The sequence below is a fragment of the Anabrus simplex genome, chromosome 12, assembly GCF_040414725.1.
Source record: "Anabrus simplex isolate iqAnaSimp1 chromosome 12, ASM4041472v1, whole genome shotgun sequence".
NCBI classification, from domain to species: domain Eukaryota; kingdom Metazoa; phylum Arthropoda; class Insecta; order Orthoptera; family Tettigoniidae; genus Anabrus; species Anabrus simplex.
The window spans coordinates 89,636,771-89,659,519 of NC_090276.1; the positions used below are offsets into that span (position 1 = coordinate 89,636,771).

General features: G+C 39.1%; 1 protein-coding gene across 3 annotated transcripts in view; it reads right to left on the reverse strand.

Moving 5' to 3' along the window:
- The window catches only part of Pld (Phospholipase D), a 229,745-nt gene that overhangs the window by 100,037 nt on the left and 106,959 nt on the right, over positions 1–22,749 (reverse strand). For 2 of the 3 annotated variants that reach the window (XM_067156356.2, XM_067156357.2), the window contains exons 10-13: positions 16,928–17,038; positions 15,247–15,386; positions 11,219–11,392; positions 4,920–5,294 (exon numbers count right to left, since the gene is read on the reverse strand). In XM_067156356.2, coding sequence (XP_067012457.2) covers positions 4,920–5,294; positions 11,219–11,392; positions 15,247–15,386; positions 16,928–17,038 — 800 coding nt within the window. The remainder of the gene's footprint in view (positions 1–4,919; positions 5,295–11,218; positions 11,393–15,246; positions 15,387–16,927; positions 17,039–22,749) is intronic. The other variant, XM_068229897.1, reaches the window with a different exon arrangement.

A 22,749-nucleotide genomic window follows, 5' to 3' on the forward strand; every position in this document is an offset into this window, starting at 1 on the left:
GGTCCGACAGATGTGTTGGACAGAACAACAACTGGTGGATTGTGTCTCTACTGGTCTACTTAATTCGACTGGGCTATTTTACTACAGCTGAACAAAAATTCCTTGTATCGGGACATTCATTTCTACCATGCGACAGGGACTTTGCCCTCTTGGAACGGAAACTTCGTTTGAGTTCAGTGCAAATTCCAACTCAACTATTGGAAATATTTGCCACTGTGAGACCATCAAATCCCTTTGAAGTGACAATGATGAGCAGAGATGACTTTTTTGATTTTGGACACGTTAAAAAAAGGGATAAAGAGAGACCCACACCTCAAAATCACTACAGTAATGTGGCTTCAGCTAAGTGCAGATGACTGTAATTCCATACGTGTGCCATACGTGTGCGTAAAACTCACAATATGTTCGAGCCGTGGAATTCGCACCACTTAGTTTCACTGAAAAAAAAGGAATGCGATCACGAAAGCCCTCATTATACCCGAGGAACTACCTAAGGCGTATATCACATGCCCTTACCCCTCAGAGAGGAAAAGAAGAAAGACTTGACTGACATGCTGCAGTATATCTTGCCAGAACATAGAAGTTACTATGAAGGTATTTTGTCTTTGTAAATGTGAACTGTGTCTAATGATTTAGCGATTGCTATTTTACACCCTCTTTGGGCATTATATTCTGTGTTTATTTTAATTTTTTTCTATTATTCTTTGTGTTTTTGTTGTTTTTAGCTCTAAATAAACTTATGCAACCATGAACGCGGTCAATGTTTTTGATATATTGTGACCTTTTTTTATGAAAGGAGGAGAAATAAAAAGATTTTTGTACATAAAATAGTCCACGTTAGAGTATCTATCCACTATGACATCTAAATCAGCCCGTATGAGCAACTATCGGTTGGTTCTCAATAAACGGTACTTCTTTGGGTAAAAATAAGTGAGCCACTTAGATCCCTCTTCCACATTTTTTTTTCCTTTTGTTATAAATAATTTCTTTTGAACATAGTTGGTGGTCTGTCTAATTGTCTCAATCAACATACTAGTTATCAATCTGCACATAATGGCACAATTTTTACCTAAATTTGGTTTAACTACGTTTTTCGCAATTTACTCATAATGCAGTTTTTTGTGGATAGACCCCTATTCGGTGCACCGCTTCAATTCATTCCACCTCATCCCTGACCCCACATCAAGAAACGGGATCAAGGGGTAGACATACAATTAATTTATTTTTGAAACGCCAATATTCTGGCCAGTAAACATATTTGAATTCACTTCAATCACACATTTTGATCATAAGCCAATAAGTAATTTCCTGTGTCAATGTTAAAGAGTTTACAGTACTGCAGATGCCCTCCAGTATTTGGTTGACATTTTACTCTTTCTTATTTAATATTTAAATTTCTAAATGGATGTTTTAAACTTAGACATCAAAGATTTATAACTGTGTGCAATGTTTTAGACTAGGATATTGAAGAGACATGAAGGCCTTGAATGTTCTATATCAAATTGGTTTTTAAAGACTTTTAATAATTTTGAAAATATTATACAGTGTCACAGAAAATGTTGAAGTTTCATCAGTGTTAATGTTAAGTTACAATTTATTATTATATTATTACTTCTACTACCGGTATTATATGATGCTCATCTAAGGAATCACACTGTAGAAGACTTTAAAGACAGCAATATAACAAATAGTACTGACTGGTCGAGTAACTGTTAACTTTATTCAAGAGCAACAGAAACATTACTTTTTTTGGACTGCAGTTATTACAACCCCAGTCAAGATAAAGAATACTGCACTTAGGGACGAGCTTGTAAGTAGAGTGACATTCTTGCTGGCTTCTCAATGGAGTAGCTGTGTTTCAAATCCAGGCCAATGCAGGTGGGATTTTACTAATGGAATATCACTTTCATGCAAATCTGGAGATTCTGTAGCTATGTTCATGATATCAACTACAATCTTGCTTTTGAATAGTGCCTTAATTTTATCAGTTACAGCTGTGAATTAACAGCTACTCCAGATAAAACTGAAAAAACAAATCTAAAATGAAATCAAATAATTTTTAACAACAAAGAGGGGAAAAATTGATTAATAACTATTTAAATAAAATTCTGCAAATCAAAAAAGGAACATATCATGTTCAATATTAATATAGAAATACTTGAATAGTTGTCTTACAATATAAGAATCTCATATTGGGGCCACAACATATCATCATCGTCATCATCTTCCATCATTTTTCCGGCTCCAGTTTCTCAAATGTAGTGTACAAGCGCTTGCCACTTCTTCCTGTCAAAGTATAGTTTCTGTTCCTCTATGTCCTCCCACTTGGCATTCCTGACCTCTGATTTCACTCTATCTTGACCTCCCAACTGGCTTCTCCCCTTTCACTTCTCTGACAAAGTAATTCCTTGCTGTTCTTGTTCAGTCCCTCCTCGTAACATGTCCATACCATTGTAGCCTGAGTCTTCCTAAAAGCTCAGTAACAGGTATTTTGATGCCAACCTCCTTCCTGTTTGTTTCATTTCTAATCTTGTCCTTCCTCATTTTTGGATCATTGTTCTGATGAATTTCATTTCTGTTGACTGGATTTTACTACTTGCCTTGTTATGTAGGGTATATGTTTCGAGTCCATATGTGATAACTGGAATGAAGAAGGTATAAAACATGGTCAATTTTGCTTTCTCAGATATTCTATCATCCGAGAATAGATTTCTCACTTGAAAATAAAATCAAAAAGCTTTCAGAGTCCTGTGTTATCTTTTGAAATGATACTTCCCAGGTATTTGAAATTAAAAGCAGACTGCAATAGAGTTCCCTCTAGGAAAATGTTTGAACATGTGCCTTTACTGTTGATAGTCATTTCAGCAGTTTTACTGATGTTTAGTCAATATTCTTTAAACTTGCCATTCCAAAGATGTGGTTCCTCCTGTACTTCTGCTTCAATTTCTCCCCACATCAGAACATCTGCAAATATTCATGTGTTTGGCTCTTTGAATGTTCTTTGATGGACTTTATGATCCGATCCGTAACAATGATGAACAGGAGTGGTGACAAAGCACTTCCCTGCTGGACTCCTCTTTTGGTTTCAAACCAATCTGATCTTTCATCCCCTACTTGGACACAGCTTAAGCACTTTTGATAGAGCATCTTTATTTTATTGATCAGGAAGTTTGGCACAGCTATACCTTCTAGGCAGTTCCAGATTCTCTCTCTAGCCACACTGTAACTCTGTGAATTTTCTCAATTTCTCATTTAAAACACACTTGTATTGACTAAGGTACACCAATTATATCATTTCTTCTTTTATCAGATGTCTTCTCAATATCAACTGACAGGAGGTTGAGCATTTCGATGTCAAAGCTATTTGCTTTACGTCGCACCAACACAGATAGGTCTTATGGCAATGATGGGATAGCAAAGGCCTAGGAATGGGAAGGAAGCGGCTGTGACCTTATTTAAGGTACAGCCGCAGCATTTGCCTGGTGTGAAAATGGGAAACCACGGGAAACTATCTTCAGGGCTGCCGACAGTGGGATTTGAACCCATTATATCCCGGATGCAAGCTCACAGCTGCGTGCCCCTAACCGCACTGCCAACTCACCCAGTAGTTATGTCCAAAGAGATGCACTTATCTAACAACGATGAAACTGGTTACACATGAAGTATGGTAACTTTAGGGTGATAATAGCGGTTTACTCCCTTCCATGACGAATTCTCAATCTGTATTGAACTACTCCTGTGAAAGAGTTGACTGCACTTTGTTTGTAGGGAGTGTGGACAGGTCAGATATCAGGAGATGTTCCCTCCTTCCCTCAACAGTTCCTATGTCCTATGCAGGTCCACAGTCCTCTCTTTGCCTATGTGAGTTAGAACATTTCACTTTGCCAGCCCCACAGTATAGGGGCCTCTTACCCGGAGACCGCAGGTATCCGAGGGCTGGTTCGAGATTCACTCAGCCTACTTGATTACAATTTAGGAGCTATCCAACAGTGAGATAGCGGCCCCGATCTAGAAAGCCAGGAATAGCGGCCGAGAGAATTTGTCGTGCTGACCACACGACACCTTGTAATCTGCAGGCCTACAAGATGAGCAGCACTCGCTTGGTAGGCCAAGACCCTTCGGGATCGTTGTGTCATGGGATATGGGTTTATCCTTCTCTGTACTTTACTTTCCTTGATAGTCCACCCCTTCAAACTACCAACACAAAGCTCATTTGCTTTGCCATTCCAACTTTGCTTTTATTTGTTTCACATGTTGATGCTCCTGCTTCTCTCCCATTGTTCTTATAACCCCATTGACAACACCTTTCCCGAGTCCAATTTGTCTTCTTCCAGCTTCCTAGTCAACATCCAATTTAATACTCGTAACATGACCTTTGTCAGATGTGTGATGTTCAATGTTCATTGCACTGCTAATAAAAGCAACACAAAATTATTTTAATTTCTCTGGGTTAAGAGATGACCCACATCTTCCATTGTCTGAATAGTACACAAGAGTCACATTTACGTATTCTTAAATGATGTTCAATGAGACATTTACAATAATTAACAATATATAATACAGCAGCAAGCCGCAGACTGAGTAAATTTAGCCTCTGAATTAAAGACGTGCTTGTAATCAGTGGTATGTGCACAGTAGATATTCAGCGGGGATATGGTCTACAGTCTGTCATCTTGCTGTTGAGATGGAAAGTGGCCGACTCTTGTCTTTCTGTAGTATCCACTGAGATCCTTAAGAGTGTCGGGAGCAGATTTAATGCCTTAGTTCTTACGTGACACAAAGATCAATGAACAGAAGACTAAAGTTCGGGAGTGTAATGAAGATAATCCAGAATATTAAGGGGAAATTAGGTCCTTCAGGAAGTGAAAAAATGAAAAAATTACAAAATACAACACTGAAAAAATTAAACAGCTACTTACATGTTCTCAACATGGTTGACTTGTATTTCAGGTTTCTTCTCCGAGTTTGCCGACGCCTCGTCGTCCGCTTCGTGTGTAAACCACTGCAACCACTCGCGGCCTCTGGAGCGGGCAGTTTCCGTCTTCTCTCTTACTTTGTCCATGATGTTCTTCCTCTCCATCTCCGGAGTGTTGCACTTGGCATTCTCCTCCGGCATTTCTGTTGGTTCCGGCTGGCCGGTGGGGGAGAACTGCAGCTTGGGCAGAGGGGGAGGGTCCGGGATGCGGGCCCCGTCTGGTGGCTCTGATGGGCTATAGGAGCACAACATGGACATTGAGTCGCATGAACCCAGCAACTTTTGCCTTGAATTTCCAACAGGAGGCCCTGGAATAGAACTGGCAGACGAGACAGACACACAAACACAGAGGAATGTGTCCTTATTAGTTTGTTAGTTAGTTAGTTAGTTAGTTAGTTAGTTAGTAATGTTTTATTTTACCTGGCAAGATTAAGGCCTTCGGGCCTTCTCTTCCGTTTAACTAGGCACTGAAATATACATGTATTACATTGTATCACTTTACAATAATAGATTTAATACTAATTAAGTTAATAGTAATACAAGAATGATGAGTGATAAGGTTAAATGAAGATCAAATAAGGTATAATAAAAGGATAAATTCTTAAAACCAATATCCTACATGTAAAAAGAGGTAGTACATAAAATTTAATAACATTTGGAAAACAGATCGGGTAAGAATTTTAGACTAATCTTCTACCAGAACATCAGTGACAACAGAATGGTTCCAAGTAGCAGCATCAAGTTTACAGATGAACCTCACTGGTGCATAAAATATCTCCACAGAGCTTCCTTGAAAGTGTGAATAGTGCTTAACCCTCTGATACTTTCGAGAAGGAGGTTCCACTCCGGACAGGTAATTACTGCGAATGATTTATCGTAGATGGCAGATATATGGGTAGGTAAAGCAAGGATGGAATTATTAGTAGATCTGGTGTTAAGACTGTGATAAGAAGACAGGTATTTGAAATGTGAAGTAAGGTAAAATGGCTGTGAAGAATGATTTTATGGAGATGGCATAGTGTATGAACAGTGCGACAGATTTCTAGTCGGGGCCAAGATAGGTGGTTATATGAAAGAGTTACATGGTCATAGTACCGTAGGTTAGAGACATATCTCACACTTGTCATGTATGTATGTTGTTTTTGTTCTTTTAATAATTTATTAACAGCTTGTTCTATTACAGAAAATAATACTACATGCTTCTTATACATAATGACAGTACTAATTAATACCCTATAAACAATTAATTACATATGTCTTTTGCCAATATTAACTACTTGCTCGTTGTAAAATGTCAAAAACTATTTTGTTTACAAATTTAGAAAATTCTTTCAGTTGTTTGTCCACGAGTTCATATTTTTCCACTGGCCAGTGGCTAACTGAGTTCATAACACTTCTACAAAGCTCACCTTTCTCAGAGTTAAGTAATTTACACTCCCAAAGAATATGGTGAACTGTCTGATGGTTTGTTCCACCACACACATATGTAGGGTCTTCTGTTATTTTGAACCTAAAGAAGTCTGCAACTCCTCTATGTAGTTCTTGACAGCCATTAACTGTCTACTGTGTTGGACAAAGGTCTGAACCCAAACTGGCTGTCATGTAGCATATTATTCGAGTTTAAGTGATGCATTAATTGGTTTATAAACAGTTTCTCTAGCACCTTCATCATTATATTTAATAAGCTGCGTAGTCTATATTTGCTTACATCTGAGTTTTCTTTACCTGGCTTATTTATTGGAATGTTTTTTTTTTTTAAAGGAAATATTCTTGTTTCTGGTCATTTGTTGTACAGTGTAGTTATATTCAAAGGTACTATGGTGAAAATGTGAGTTTGTATCTACCAATATTTCGCTTAATAAAGGAAACAATGAGCACTTCAAAAAATTCTTAAATACACAATGTAATTGGCAACATTGAAAAAAAAGATATTTGCCCTACTGTTATGAAGATGCTCTTCGAAAATTAGAATTTATATAAGCAACAATACCATCAGGGTATCCGTTGATGAAACTATGCAGTGTTCTCCCTAGCACCGCCCTGTTGTTTTTAGAGACCATCTGGCTAACATAACCTAGATATGCGCTAGTTACATAATGACATGACACATCTGAGTCATTGGGTGCTCCAAATTAAAACAAATACTGTAAAACTGTTTATTTAAATGAAAAATGTTAATTATTGCCAGTATTACTGCATCAGTTACATCAGTGTTGCAATATTTAGCTTGTTTATCACAGTGTTGTGCACAAGCGGTGTCTGGATTAGCATGGAATCGCATAAAAGAATTTGATTTCGCACGACGTCACAAACCCGTATGGCATTCCACAGCAACCGAGTGTTAAGCCCCAGTGTTTCATGATTATAAACATGTCCTTTTATGTTTACATTTTTAAATGTTGTTTATAGTGGTTGAGTGTAAGAGAGGGCCGTGAACCCCAACTTCTCCACAAATGTAAGTCAGGAATAAATAAATAAATAAATAAATAAATAAACAATAGAACACTAGAAGTTCCAAATACTCTGTTATGTCTTGTTCGTGATAACACTAAAATAGTTCAATTTTGCAGTTAATGTTTACGTGTCTGATATTATTGTTAGTGCCCTGAGGAGATTAAATTGAAATTTTATCATATTCATTTTTTACGTACGGCAGTATTTCGCAATTTTGTTGGTCTGTTACTGGACATTATATAAATTTTCCAGTTAACTCATTCCTGGTTGCCAGCGTTTTGCCCCAGTGTGCTAAGTTGGTAAACAGCAAACCTACCAAGACACATGCCTAGTGCATATCGTGGTATTATAAATTTACTCATTCGGGACAAATTTTTTAGGTTCCCTATAGAAATCTACATCTATATCATCTGTAGTATTTCCCACCCACCTGACGAAAATGTCTGGGGAGAACGCTGCTACGAATGTTTGTGGGAGGTACATTGCGAATAATTGGCACACTTCTCGTGGATCGTCCTCTCGATGTATTTTTACTTCATTTAGAGGTTCTAGATGCAGCTAACTATTTGACAACTACAGTACTTCTTGACAATGTCATGAAGCTTTTGTGGGATGGTGAAGTCAAGCGAGAATGAATATTGTTAGTAACCAATGCTGCAGCGTACATGGTGAAAACAGTACACTACCCAAAATTGGTCAATTTAATGCGTCTTGCTCACGGGTTGCAGAGTTGCTGAAGAAATATGGCAGAATTTTCCTGATGTTGACCGGCTAATATAAAATGTTAAGAAAATATTTGTGAAGGCTCCATTGAGGGTGCCAAAATTCAATGACCATGTGCCTTCGCTTCCTCTTCCTCTTCAGCTAGTGCTCACCTGATGGGGAACGTGGCTTAATGCACTGGAGTACTACAGTGAACACCGCGAGAAATTGTTTCTGCTTTTGACAGTAGTGAGACACTGTCAATAAAAATGGCATAGGAACTGTTTTCCAATGACTTGTAGGGAGAATTTTTTTTTTACAAGCGAATGGACCACTAAGGATCACGCTACAACTTCATTTCTTTCTCTTCGTGTGGAGTTTTCTCTGTGTCCAATACTCCTTCAAATTATAGAGATCTGTTGAAAACTATCTCTCATCTAGAAACTGCTGGTTTAGAAGTACAGTATATGACAGTTTGGGAATAGTAAAGGACAATAAAGGACAGTAAAGTAGAACAAGTAAGAGGTAGTGTATCAGTTACAGTGAAGAACAAACTCAGTATGAAGGTTATGCCAAAAGTTTTTAGCAGCGCGTAAACCGTAATTCTGAGGACAATGGGATTATTTTCATTTGAAAGAGCAATGTTTTTTGACCCTGGAACATGCGCACGCAACCCCTCCTAGCGGTAGTTCCTCCACAGCGAGGGAAAAAAGCATACGCAGCGCTGAGTCAGACACGGTGCAAGATGGATCCGTCGCGCTGCTATTTTCGAGCAATGATTTTTTACGATTACAAAAAGGCCGAAGAATGCCATTCTTCTTTGCTGCACGTTTTTGGTGAGGCTGCTCCATCTAGAGCCACAGTTGGAAATTGGTTTCGCGAGTTTTCAAGGGGTTGGCAGTCAAATGAAGATGAACCTCGTCCCGGTCGCCCAGCAACAGCTGTGACTCAAGAAAACATTGATGCTGTGAGGGAAATGATCAAAGCAGATCCACATCTTACATTTTGTGACATTGAAGGGACCTTAAATATTGGGTCAAGAGCAGCGCAGACCATCGTTCACGATTATTTAGGCCTTACCAAGAGATGTACCCGTTAGGTGCCACATTCCCTGACAGAATGCCAAAAGGAGGAGGAGAGAGTGGACTGGTGTCATTTCATGCTAGAAAAATTCAATGGAGGGCACTCCAAAAACACCTACAATATCGTCACAGGTGATGAAACATGGGTCCACAATTATGACACTGAAACAAAGAGACAGTCTTCTGTGTGGTGCTTTCCAGGGGAGGAACCACCCACAAAAGTTCGACAAAGTCGGAGCTCCGGAAAGAAGATGGTGGCAACTTTTTTTTACGAAAATGGGCCATCTCATCTCTGTGGCCTTGGACACACGTCGTACAGTCAATGCTGAATGGTATGTGAATGACTGTCTTCCCAAAGTCCTCGTGACTTGGAGGTTACAGCACCCAAAGTCCAAGAGTGGGCACCTTCTGCTGCATCACGACAATGCATCTGCACACAGGGCTGCCAGAACAATGGCCTTTTTGGAAAGGGAAAAAGTGCGAGTGTTACCTCATCCCCCCTATTCACCTGACCTGGCTCCATGTGACTTCTTTCTGTTCCCTAAGACCAAGGAAAGAATACGTGGGCAGCGGTTTCATCAGATGAAGAGGCTATTACGAGAGTGCACTAAGTGACATCCCGAAAGAAGCATAATCGTATGACTGAAACGTTTTCTAAGTGGTTTCAGAGAATGGAAAAATGTATACGTGCTAATGGAGAGTATTTTAAAAAGTTGTAATTGTTGTTTCGCAAATAAAAATCTTTTCTCACACTCTGCTAAAAACTTTTGGCATAGCCCTCGTAAGGTAGTGAATGCAAATGACGGATATGCAACAATGTGCAGAATTAGTGCCATTTTAGAGGGTAGTGGATCTGGTTTAGCCGAAGACGACCTCCAGCTAAACAGCAGTGAACTGACTATGTTTAAATATACTCCTGTGATGCCATGTGACGTAGAAAGGAGCTTCTCCCAGAACAAACAGATACTGAGCGACCTCTAAAGGAGATTTCTTTTCGAAAGCCTGAGAATGCACATGGTCGTGATGTGCAATGTTGGCAGAGAAGAAGATTAAGAGGTACATAGGATAATGAGCACAATGAATTTCCTGTTAGGCAGTGTCTTCTAATTTATGCTGACAGATACCATAAACCATAAGCCCAAAATTCCTATATTATGTCTCTAATTATGGGCTGTGAAAGCATCAATGACAACATGCTAATGACCTTGTTTTTTGGTTCTTTATTATTATTATTATATTTTTTTAGGAAAACTGTGCGAGAACTGCACCCAGGCTATGATACTGAATGAATGTTGAAACTTCTAATGTACTGTAGCTCTCTGTCAGTTTACATAATTGTGTCTCGTGTAGTATCGCTGATCACCTGTTTAATGTTAGTAATACTCTACTACTTTGTACCTATCCCTAAAATTCACAAGTCATATTTTATAGTTTTTAAGGTCATAATTAGCTAGGTTTAGGGCATATTTGACTGCATATTTTGTACTTCTTTAGGTTAAACTTCTGAAAGCTAGTGATTTCAATTGAGGAGTTATCTGACGGTGAGACGGTGACCTCGGTCTAGAAAGCCAAGAATAATGGCCGTCAGGATTCGTCGCACTGACCATGTGTCACCTCATAATCTGCAGGCCTTCGGGCTAAGGCCCATCACAGCTCTAGCACCATGCAGGGGGAGGGGGGTTAATAAAGTGCGATAAATGACTTTTGCCATACAAAAATTAGCTAGTATAATTTATTTTATTGCCTCTTCAGTGGCACATGGACCACCTGTGACAGCTCATGGCAGAGCTGCTGAGGTCCAAACCAGCCTCTAGGCTGAGCACTCTATTCTATAGCAGTGTGTTAGTAGACTGTCTGTTGGGAACGGTCAGAACTCAAAACAAAGGCCATGGCCTATTTAAGGTTAGGGAGAAAATGAGAAAGCATGCAAAACCATCTCTAGGGCTGCCGACAGTGGAGTTTGAACACACCATAGCTTACAGGTACACGACACTTGGATACTCACAGAACGCTGGTCTGTGAACCTCCAAGAGCACCAACACCAACCAGATTGGTAACATATGCCAGGTGGAGCAGCGACTGAGGATGACTAGAGTCGCCCAGTGGTCGGCTTGACGTTTGCTTCTTGCGGTACGGCAGGAAGGTCATCATTGGTGATACACTGCCCAGGTCTGTCAACCTAGAACAAACATCAGGTGTTCATAACCAATAATAATAATAATAATAATAATAATAATAATAATAATAATAATAATACAATGAAGGCTAAGATTGCAGTGGGGGAGGGCGGCAATCCAGCAGCGAGCAGATTGCTGACGCTAGCAATAAGGAAGCAAGTGTCCAGAATGATATGGAATGGAAACTATGGGAATTTTCTGGGCGTCTGGCAAACAGCAGTCAGTCTTCAGTGATTCTGTCACAACTGAATGAATGCAGTTATGAGAGAAATGTGAGCCTGTCAGTGTCATTCAGCGAAGAGTGAATCTCTAGATAGGTTTGAGGCTGGTGAGTTTAGAAGAGAACTGTTCTGGAACAACGATGCATTGTGGAAGTCAAGAGCACCAAGTTTGACATGCCACAGGCCTGTATTTTGATTACATCTGTGAATAAAAACAGTCTCCAGTGGAAAACTCAAACGTAAGTGAACTTGTAAATACTGCAGATGTTCAATAAACTTGGTGGATAGTAAACCACGCTACCTCTGTGTTGTAATTTAAATTTTGATGATGATGATGATGATTGTTGTTGTTTAAAGGGGCCTAACATCTAGGTCATCGGCCCCTAATGGTATGAAATGAGATGAAATGTAATGACAATTTAAAAGTCCAACATCATCCACTGATCAGAATTCAAAATGTGATGACAAAGAATGACTGGATGGATGGATATGAATTTAAAACAATTGGTGGATCTGACCCGCAATGTCCCACATTCCCAGAAACTAGCGTTAAACAATAGTATTACTGACCAAGGGACTGCTTCTAAAGCACAATACTGAATCGATGATGCTTGTAGTCTGAAAGAGTTCAAAATCCAGGTCATCGGCCCCTCATATTGGTACTTATCTCTAGGAAAGTAGAACCATGGTGTTTGTCATGGTGCGGTACTAATCAGAAGTAGCGTAGCAGATTCCACACATTATGGTACTGCTCACAGGTAATGTAATGCGCACAAGTAACACAGACCTATAGTGTTTCTCACATTGCGCCGCCATCTACAGGCAACACAAACATATGGTGTTCCTCACACAGGTGAGACTCATACTATCCCGTGGTGTTCCTCAGATAGTGGGTACTAATCATCTAATCATAGGCAAGGCAGACCCATGATGTCATTCATATAGTGGTACTAATACCAGGTACTGTAAAACCCACCCTGATTCACACACCGTCGCTACTAATCACAAATCTATTGTGTACCTAACATAGTGGTAGATGGTGTTCCCCGCATGGTGGTACTAATTTATTTAATTGGCGTATGATGAATAATGACAACCTATAAATTATTTACACAACCAATGAAAGATAAATACAAAGTAAATGCAAATTATCTTATCTATACAGTTAAAGCAATTAATAAAGTTTGAAAGAACAAAAAGAAAACACAACACTATCTACCTATCGACTCTGACATTTCATACAAACACACAGAGTGCGAGTGATGTACATCTCACTAAATGGGAATGTGCAAACCCGCCACCCACTTCACTGCTTCGGGTGTTGCTGAGTTGAGGTCTTCCATGGTTCCAGTGAAAGCACGGAGTAGACATTCCTGCACTACATGTTTCATTGTTTGGCGAACCTCCCCACCGTCACAGTATGGAGAAAGTGACCAGCCCCAGGTGTGTACTGTTCTACCTACTCCACATCTCATGCGATTTAGTCTACTCCAGATGCAGCGTGGCAGATCGAAGCCTGCCAGTTTTGTGGATGGATTATTAATATCCACTTTTGCCCGAGGTGGGGATAAAGACCACTCTGATGACGATTTAGAGGTGGAGTTGAAGTCGCTGGATGTTATCTTCACGGCAATCTTCCAAGCAGGCTAACAAGACTTAAGGCGTGTCATTTCTGTCTGATATTCTCTTGATATGTGGAGGAACTATATTGCTGAGTACCGGTAACCACTGGATCCGTGTAGCATGAAGTATACCAGTTAAGATCCGCATGGTTTGGCGAAGTGTAAATCTACTGTGTGTGAACACTGTTAAGCCAGACACCAGAGCACTACTCTGCTGCAGAATTGACCAAGGCCAAAGATGTCATCCGTAATGTATTTCCATCTGCTCCCCAAGAGGTTCCAGCCAGTCGTAGGAGAATGTTATTACAACATTTTAGTTTTTTGGTGGTTTTCTGCAGATAATTTTTGAAAGTAGAGACCTATCCAATGTAACTCCTAAGTAACTGGGATTGGTACTAATTACAAGTAGTCTCATGGTTCTAATTTGATCATCCCTTGGTCGCCCCATTTAGTTCCCTCTTACGACAGGCAGGGAATACCGTGGGTATATTCTTCGCCTGCATCCACCACCCACAGGGGGTAAGTTAAGTTTTAATGAACCTAAAAACCTGTGACAATAAGTGTGTCTTCCTTTTTCCTACGTTTATCCAGATTTCTTCTTATACCACATTTTCCAGACAGCAAGACTGAATTTCTCTCACTTGGCCCCTCAACGAGTGTAGCTGCTTGTCGGGAGCCCGAGAAGAAATGGCTGACGAACAACTGGGATTGGTAACAGGAGCTCTTACACATGCAGTATAATGAACACATTTTGTGAAGGTTGTTCTTGTCCTTTTGTGTTTTAATACCTATCCTTGTTTCCTCTTTCAGATGATCCCTCTTCTAATGCCGACCCTACTGTTGTGTATTTTGCTACTCGTTTTACATCGTACCAACTTGGACAGGTCTTACGGTGACGATCGGATAGGACAGGGCTGGGAGAGAGAAGAAAGCAATTATGATACAGCCTGGTATGAAAACCATCTTTAAGGCTGCTGACAGTGGAGTCGAACCCACAAACAGCTATGTGAAGCAAACTATGTGCTTACTGCTCTTATATCAAATTTATACATATATATTCACAATATAACAACCTGGAGGATAATTTAAATGAAATAAGTGAAAAAATCAATTTATTACAGGAAGCCCATACTCCCTTAATTTGTGAATTCATAAGCAACACTACACGGTCCTCTCCTTTACCTCTGTCCCCCTTCCCCCTCCGCGCCAGTAGCACCAGCTCACCTCACCAAGTAAACAATTCTTAGGTTGCACTGGTTCACTGTGAAACTGGGCAACGGGGAGGGAGTGTTATTTTCTTATTTATTACAACACTCTTTTCCTCATTTCCATTAATATTCTATATTCTATTACGTTTCTTTCTTTGACTTACCTACAACACGTACTCATTGACCAACTTGTAACCCTATCCTTTTTACAAGGTTGCATTCTACAGCAGAACATGTTCCACATATTTTTTATCACATACTAATGGTATTTTAAGATCCAGTACAAAAGGACTCGCACATCAGCATGTGTTTAAAATTGTGGTTTGATGATTCATTTGACCATATATTGATCTGTTTGACTGAAGAACAGCTTTCAGCATTCAAGACATGCACATTTTACTTGCAGTTATTTTGTCATATTAAGGTGTCATTTCTCAACATAATTTTAATATTTGCATTTAGTCACCAAATGGTATGATCATGTTTTAGTATTTTAATATACTTTTTTTTAACTGAAGGTGAGCCGAAGCATAGGGCTGAAACATGTATAGATTTTAAGTACAACAATATTGTACTGAACAGGAGGATACTTTTGAAAATGAATACATTATATACGAGTTAGCTGTCAATACGGATAATATGTACATTATATACGAGTTAGCTGTCAATACGGATAATATGAAGTTTATGTCTTGTGACTGTGCCTAATGTGTATATCCTCCCTCATTTGTGTTTCTACATCTCACTTGATCTGTCACTGTTATATTTAATTGCATTATTACATACTTCTACAGCTAATTCCCACCTGTGCTGGTAGTCATCCCAGCGCCCATAGCAGAGGTCGATACCTCCCAGGAAAGCGTACGTCTGATCAACCACGACTATCTTCTCATGGTGTGCCCACAGGTACACTCCAGCCTTGGCGTGGTCAGGATGGCGTAGCACCTAACAACAGTTAAGAGACAATACTACAACACACAGTACTTTCAAGCCTTCATCTAAAAGCCAAATTGGAGTCAAGATATCACATTCAAGAAATTAATTGTTGTAAAAAATTGCTTAGGACTTCTTCAAAATTCATCATTCTACAAAATATTAACTCTCTGTTACTGGCCACAACAGACCGATTGCTCAATAATAAAATCGAAATTACTGAATAATTTTCACTGCAAAATTAAGAAAATGTATTTAACTGAACTTCACTTCACTTCAGAGAAGACTAATGGATTCTGAGAGAAGAAAGTAAGAAACTGTCCCTTTCTGCGACAATGGGATAGGAAAGACCAAGAGAGGGAAGGAAGCGGCCGTGGCCTTAATTAAGGTACAGCCCCAGCATTTGTCTGGTGTGAAAATGAGAAACCACGGGAAACCATCTTCAGGGCTGCTGAAAATGGGGTTTCTGCACAAATAATGCTTCCACAGTCTTCTTGAGAGTCACCGACTGTTCAGAATTACTACCAGGCAACAGCAGGGGGCAACCAATAGCTAAATGGCCACATTCTGAACATTTCACTCTCTCCTTTTTGACAACTTGCTGCTCGCAGAAATTGAAATTTCATTTAACCACAAAATGTGTGTCTCGAAAGGAAAGGCAAAATAACCAAACACAAACAAAATCACTGTACACAATGCTTGGAGAAGATAAAACTATTATAATATATTTATAAGCTATAAATTTCATTTTTGTTCTGTATTGAACTAGTCACTTGTCACTAGTTTCAGCCATTTAGTGGCCATCTTCATCCAAATAAAAATTAAACAGATTATGTGATAACTAAGCCGGCCCCGTGGTGTAGGGGTAGTGTGCCTGAATCTTACTCAGAGGCCCCGGGTTCAATTCCTGGCCAGATCAGGGATTTTTACCTGGACCTGAGGGCTGGTTCGAGGTCCACTCAGCCTACGTGATTAGAATTGAGGAGTTATCTGACAGTGAGATAGTGGCCCCGGTCTCGAAAGCCAAGAATAACTGCCGAGAGGATTTGTCGTGCTGACCACACGACACCTTGTAATCTGCAGGCCTTCGGGCTGAGCAGCGGTCACTTGGTAGGGCAAGGCCCTTCAAGGGCTGCAGTGCCATGGAAGAGGGGGGGGGGTTTGTGATAACTAAAACATACGTATACCAGATAAAGACAATGTTGTAGGAATAATTATAATATTAAAATACATATAATAACAAAAATTAAGATTACGATCTTGTCACAATATGATGTCTTTGAGATTTATGTAATATCATTTACTTGATATATTGTATTGAAAATGTGGACCGTCTTGTCAATTTATTCTCATAAACTGTTATAATATGACTACAAATAAGCTTTGATACCATTTTTGGGTCAAATATGGCCTAATGATAAAATATACATTTATATGACCGATATAAGCCTTGATATTGATTTCACAAAAACTAGAAGTGTATTTCACTTGAATTTTTTAGAAAAGAGACCACGATAAGAATACAATGTCACAATAATAATATAAAGACTTACCTTGATGTTCTCGTGACTGCAGGCCAGTCGCAGCTTGCTGTAGTAGCTGTTGATCCCCAGGGCAAACTCTACTTCCTTGTAGAGCATGACGAACACCTTGACACCCTCTTCCTGGAAGGAAATGGTAAACACGTCTTGTAACAAACCTCTCCTGCCACAGACCTTTGTACAAAGTGATCAGCTATGCTTTACTCTGAGATAGCACAGTATGCCATCACATATTTTGTTCCCTGACCTTGTGCACATGTCCGAAGTTGCAGTTGTATTTCAATTGTTCCCAAATGTGTGGTTGTTTTATTATAGCTCCTGCACTCTCTATCAAATTTCATGTGGGGTGGGGTAGTTTAATGGATCAGCGACCACCATTCTTCTCTGAACACAATGGGCCATTTCATACCTCAACAGTAATTAAGTAACAGCATGTGGCCTCCGAAGAGGTCTGGTGCAGGTCATTCGAGTCGATGCCGTAGAGGAGACTTGTGTGCCTATGAGAAGGATGATGATGATTCTAATGATGCAGACGTCACACACCCAGCCCGTAAGCCATCGGAATTAACCGATTAATGTTAAAATTCCTGACCCGTCCAGGAATTGAACTCAGACCCCTTGATCCAAAGGCCAGAATGCTAACCATTTAGCCATTGTGCCGGAGAACTCAACACTATGAAGTATTATGCGCCAGTGAGAAATTGCGCCAGCCAAAATATATTTATTTTGTTTCTGAACATTCATGTATGTACATTACTTAATGTTTGTGGGCATTCGAATTTTTGCATGAAATTCTTTTTCAGAACATCCTATGATACACCTGCTGTGATTCAGACGAGTTGCATCTGCTTTCATCATGTTAAATTTTCAAAACATCAGCAAGAATGAAGATTTACAAGACTGGATATAACACTGATTGCCATCAGTTAAAATGAACTTGTATATTATTAATCGTGTCGGTAATTTTTGGCCTTGTAGACTGTGGTCTAGGAGCATATCACGGTCCAGACATTCCACCGAAGACTGTATTCAGCATTATCAAGGGTTCTGACCGACTTTGAAACACTGATAATGCCGAATCCACTCTTTGATGAAACGTTGGGACATTTACACGCTCCTAGACCACGGCCTATGATGACATAGATGCTGATGCTGATGTCCATAGGGAAAATGAAATATTTGTCCCAAATGAGTAAATTTATAATACCAATGTAGTTGGTCCGTGATTGAACATAATAAATTTTCCAGCTAACTCATTCCTTGTTGCCAGCGTTCCGCCCCAGTGTGCTAAACTGGGTTCATCAGTTGGTAAACAGCACATCCAGCAAGACGCATAGCTAGTGCATACCGTGGAGGCCACTATATAGGCTATTTGGAGCCACCGGCAGTGCCAATGCACTATGAGAGACTGTCTCATTTCACGCACAAATGAATCAGCTGGAAAATTTATAATGTCCAATAATGGACCAACTATATTGGTATTATAAATTTACTCAATCGGGACAAATATTTCAGGTTCCCTATGGGAATCAGCATCTATGTCATCTGATGGCCAGGCAGGCATCAATTTTTGGAAATGAGGCAAAGTCTCTCATACTGCATTGGCACTGCTGGTGGCTCCAAGTAGCCTACAGAGTGGCCTCCACGGTATGCACTAGCCATGCGTCTTGGTGGATGTGCTATTTACCAAATAATGAGTCCAATTTAGCACACTGGGGCGAAACGCTGACAACCAGGAATGATTTTGCCATTGATGCTTTCACGGCCCTTACTTATAGACATGATACTGTATAGGCTTTTGGGTTTATGCCGTGTCAAGAAAATAAGGTGAAATTCTTTACATTTTGCAGAGAACTGTGCTCTGCGCTATCAGAAGAAAATCTCGACTGTCCACGAGAAAGGCTTCTTAACAATTTTTTTGACACGGCATAAGCCCAAAAGCCTACACAAAACAGGGAATGAGTTAGCTGGAAAATTTATAATGTCCAATCATGGCCTATGAGCCCGAAAATACTGACATGGTTTGTAACGCCACCATGAAGCCTCAATTGCTATATGAATCACCACTACGGGGAGGAAGTTTCAAACTCATTCTGTCGCTTCAAGAAACTACTTAAGAAAAAGGTGAATCTTCTCTCTGCACGCAAGCTTCGCAGCTATCAGAGTCGGTCGGAACCCAATGCAGTCTTCGGTGAAACACCGGGACCATCACATGTTCCTCACAGCCTACAAAACCAAAAAATACTTTGTTTTTTAATCATGGTAAAGGAATTTAATTTAATTTCAAGAGAAGGCGTTTTTCCCCAATGAGTTTTAAATGTCACCAGGATAACCAATTGTTTACTCCTGTTCTAACTTGTGAAGAGGAAAGTCCTTTCTAAACATTTTGTATGAACTGTAACATAAATTTAACTCATGACTTAGCCTCTGTAATTCTGTTTAACATTTTTGCGAAGTCTGTCACTTTGCCACAATATTTTGTTTTGTGTAAGGCTCCTTCTAATGTAAATTAAAATTTTAATTTTCTTTAAATGTACTTCCTTCTTATAAATGTGTGATTTGCTCACAGTTTCAGTGTAGAACATGTTGCAGGTTAGTGCTCTTAGCACCAATTTATTTGTTTTTTACTAAGTCTTACTTTGATGTTCCTTTTTTCAATTCTGAATTGTGTTTTTGTAATAAACTAGCTGTTGACGGGATAATCGTATAGCATGGGCAAAGTTATCTAGCTCCCCAGCTACTTTCCGGCAATATTCAGGCAGGCCGTTATATTCAAGACGCAGCAGTAATCTCATCTATAGGAGATGAGTGGCAGCAGAAGACACGAATCACATCACAACAATGGTCAATAAAATGTTATTGTTGATCAGTTTTATGAGCTTTAGTTTTCTTCCAGCTCTGTGATATTAGAGCATGAAGTCCTTTCTTCTTTCAGGACTCCCTCTTGCCTTATTCTTTAAGTGATCGTTCTTTTACGATGTTTTCTCACTTTTTATATGATGATGATGATGCTTGTTGTTTAAAGGGGCCTCACATCAAGGTCATCGGCCCCTAATGGTACAAAATGAAATAACGAAGTTCAAATTCATCCACTGACCAAAATAAAATAAAAAATGGCATGAAGAATGAATGGATGTACATGAACACAACAAAAAACAAAAAAAACCAACTGATCCACTCGGCGTTGATATGGACTAAGCGTTAAAGGTCTAAATTCATGAGTCCTATTATCATAGTCGGTAGGGTGAAACTGTGAAAGACAAATGATTGGAACTTGTATTCTCTATAAATTTTGTTGTGTAATATTTTTCAATAGGACTAATAAAACAGGTGTTTAATCCAATGAATAGTACTGTTGTCTGTTTATGTTGAAATTGTTTCCCGACATCGTACTGGCGGGTTTTTAGAACAATTCTGGGGATGTTTGACAAGTTCAGCAAAGTTTATTCCATGTTTTGTCACATCGTGCATGTTCTGTGATGAAGTCCTGTCCCAGCATCTCTAGTCACGTAATCTAATTTCTTACAAGATTGTGCTACGAATGACGACAACACCCGGGAACTGTTTTCTATTGTTGTTTCCTGTGAGTGCATTGCATGACTATTCCTTGAAAGTAAACATAATTTTTCTTTTCCCTCATCTCTGGTTTCTGTAGAAACAAACACTCTCTGATAATAAACAAATACATAGGGTAATTGTAATCTATAATCTTCATTTCCGTATTGACGAACTACACAATTAGAAATAGGAAAGGATTTCCACCTATCAATACTTGTTTATTGCACTTATTATGCTACAGGACCGGTTTCGACCCTTTACATAAGGTCATCCTCAGCTGAACCATGCATACATATCTATGTGATGAAGCTATGATTAAGATAGTATTGTCAAAGGAATGTCATACGATAATAAACATTAGGTCACATCCAAATGGGGCATGTCGTAACATGAACTGGCATATATGTCACTATGTACAACAATGCATTGTATGTCTAAAATAGTATGTTTAAGATCTTAAAATTAGTTGATAAAACATATCTCACTTAAAACTAATATATATATATATATGTACAAGATGAATACAATATATGGGAGCACTTCATGCACATGAACGTTTGTGTCTTGCTTGTTGGCTGACTCCCGTGTTCAAGTCTTATTTACACAGTTGTACACTCAGCTGCTGTTCCTGGAGTTTAAATGATATGGTTTGCTTGTAAAATTGTATAAGTAAAAGATTTTGTCTTCATGTATGTATATAGAGTAAAACACTTTCCAATTTTAAAAAGGTGCCAGACGTGTGGTTAAAATTAGCCTTAAATATGTTCAGCTCTGCTGTGTGTGTTGCCTTATGTTAAAATCAATCATGTTGTCCTGTGACGTCCATAAAATTTGAGTGACATTGGGTTCAAAGCAGTGGCTCCATTCCCATTTGTAGCTGTGCAGTGGTTCAGCTGAGGATGACCTTATGTCAAGGGTCGAAACCTGTCCTGTAGCATAATAAGTGCAATAAACAAGTATTGATAGGTGGAAATCCATTCCTATTTCTAATTGTACATAGGGTAATGGCGGGATCAAGTCGAGGATGCGGCCTTGCCCCGCAAGATATAAATAATATTTTGAATAATGAGGATTCTGATATTTATGATTGTGATAGTGATTGTATTGCCTCCGAAGAGAGTGGAATTGGTAATTCCTGGGAAGACAACAACACGGAAACCAAGGACGAAGTGCAACCCACTGTCGCAGAGAAGGTTAAGCTGTCAGCTGTTCAAACCGAAGAAAGAAAGTGGAGTTGTGTAGGTAGGTTTCTTCCTACGTTTTCTGCTCATTTTGATGCATCAAATTCAGGAGTTAGTGATAATCTTCATTTGAATGATGATGACAATGAGTCAAGACTTGAAGTGTCGATTTTCAAAGAAGTAGTTGAATGTAATATTATGAACTTGATAGTGTAGGAAATGAACAAGTTTTGGAAAATACGGACGTAAAAGAAAAGTCGAGGCTACATAAGTGGCAAGGGATAACCGTGGAGACTATGTTTTCCTGTCAACTGTTTTGTTGATGGGCCATGTGAATAAAAACAGGATGAAAGACTATTGGTCAACAAATAAATTGATTGAAACTCCCATGTTTGGGAGTGATCTCTAAAGTCAAATAAATATGAAACTTTATTTGTTCCACCTTTTCAATACATAAAAAGAATTTTTTTAAAAGAATTAAATCTGTAGGGACATGTTTCGCTCTTCAACCAAGAGCATCATCAGTCTATATCTCAAACTGAAAGGTAAATAATCAGGTACCTGATTGTAATTGAATTAAATATAAATGTGATGATGATGATACAAATGGTGAGCGAATGGTTGACAATAGTTTAAAGATTAAAATATGGATAGTCGTAATATTTATACACCCTCCTGAAAGTCCTTGTTTAAATATAGCAAATAGGTGTCCTGTGGAGGTTGAGGGCGTAATAGAAAACTAATAGATCCTAAACATATTGATTAACACATTAATGAATAAAATGTAGCTGACAATTCCAAATGGTGCATTAATACATTGCTCACTTCAAGTGAGGTCTACAGTAAATTGCTATGTTGAAACAAGAAGAGTAGTACAGAAAATTTATCAGTGTTAAATATTTCGAACATCGGGAATAAATCAGAGTGGAGTTCAGATCCAATTCTTAAAATTTTTTATAGCGTAGAGATGCTTCTGTGGTCCATTTTAAGTGAGGTTTAATATCTTATGTGAAGAAATAAAATTGTAGTCCTCCAGAAGTCCGAGAGAAGAAGGGTTCTTGATGGTAAGTGGCTTGTCAAATGGTAGTTGGAAGG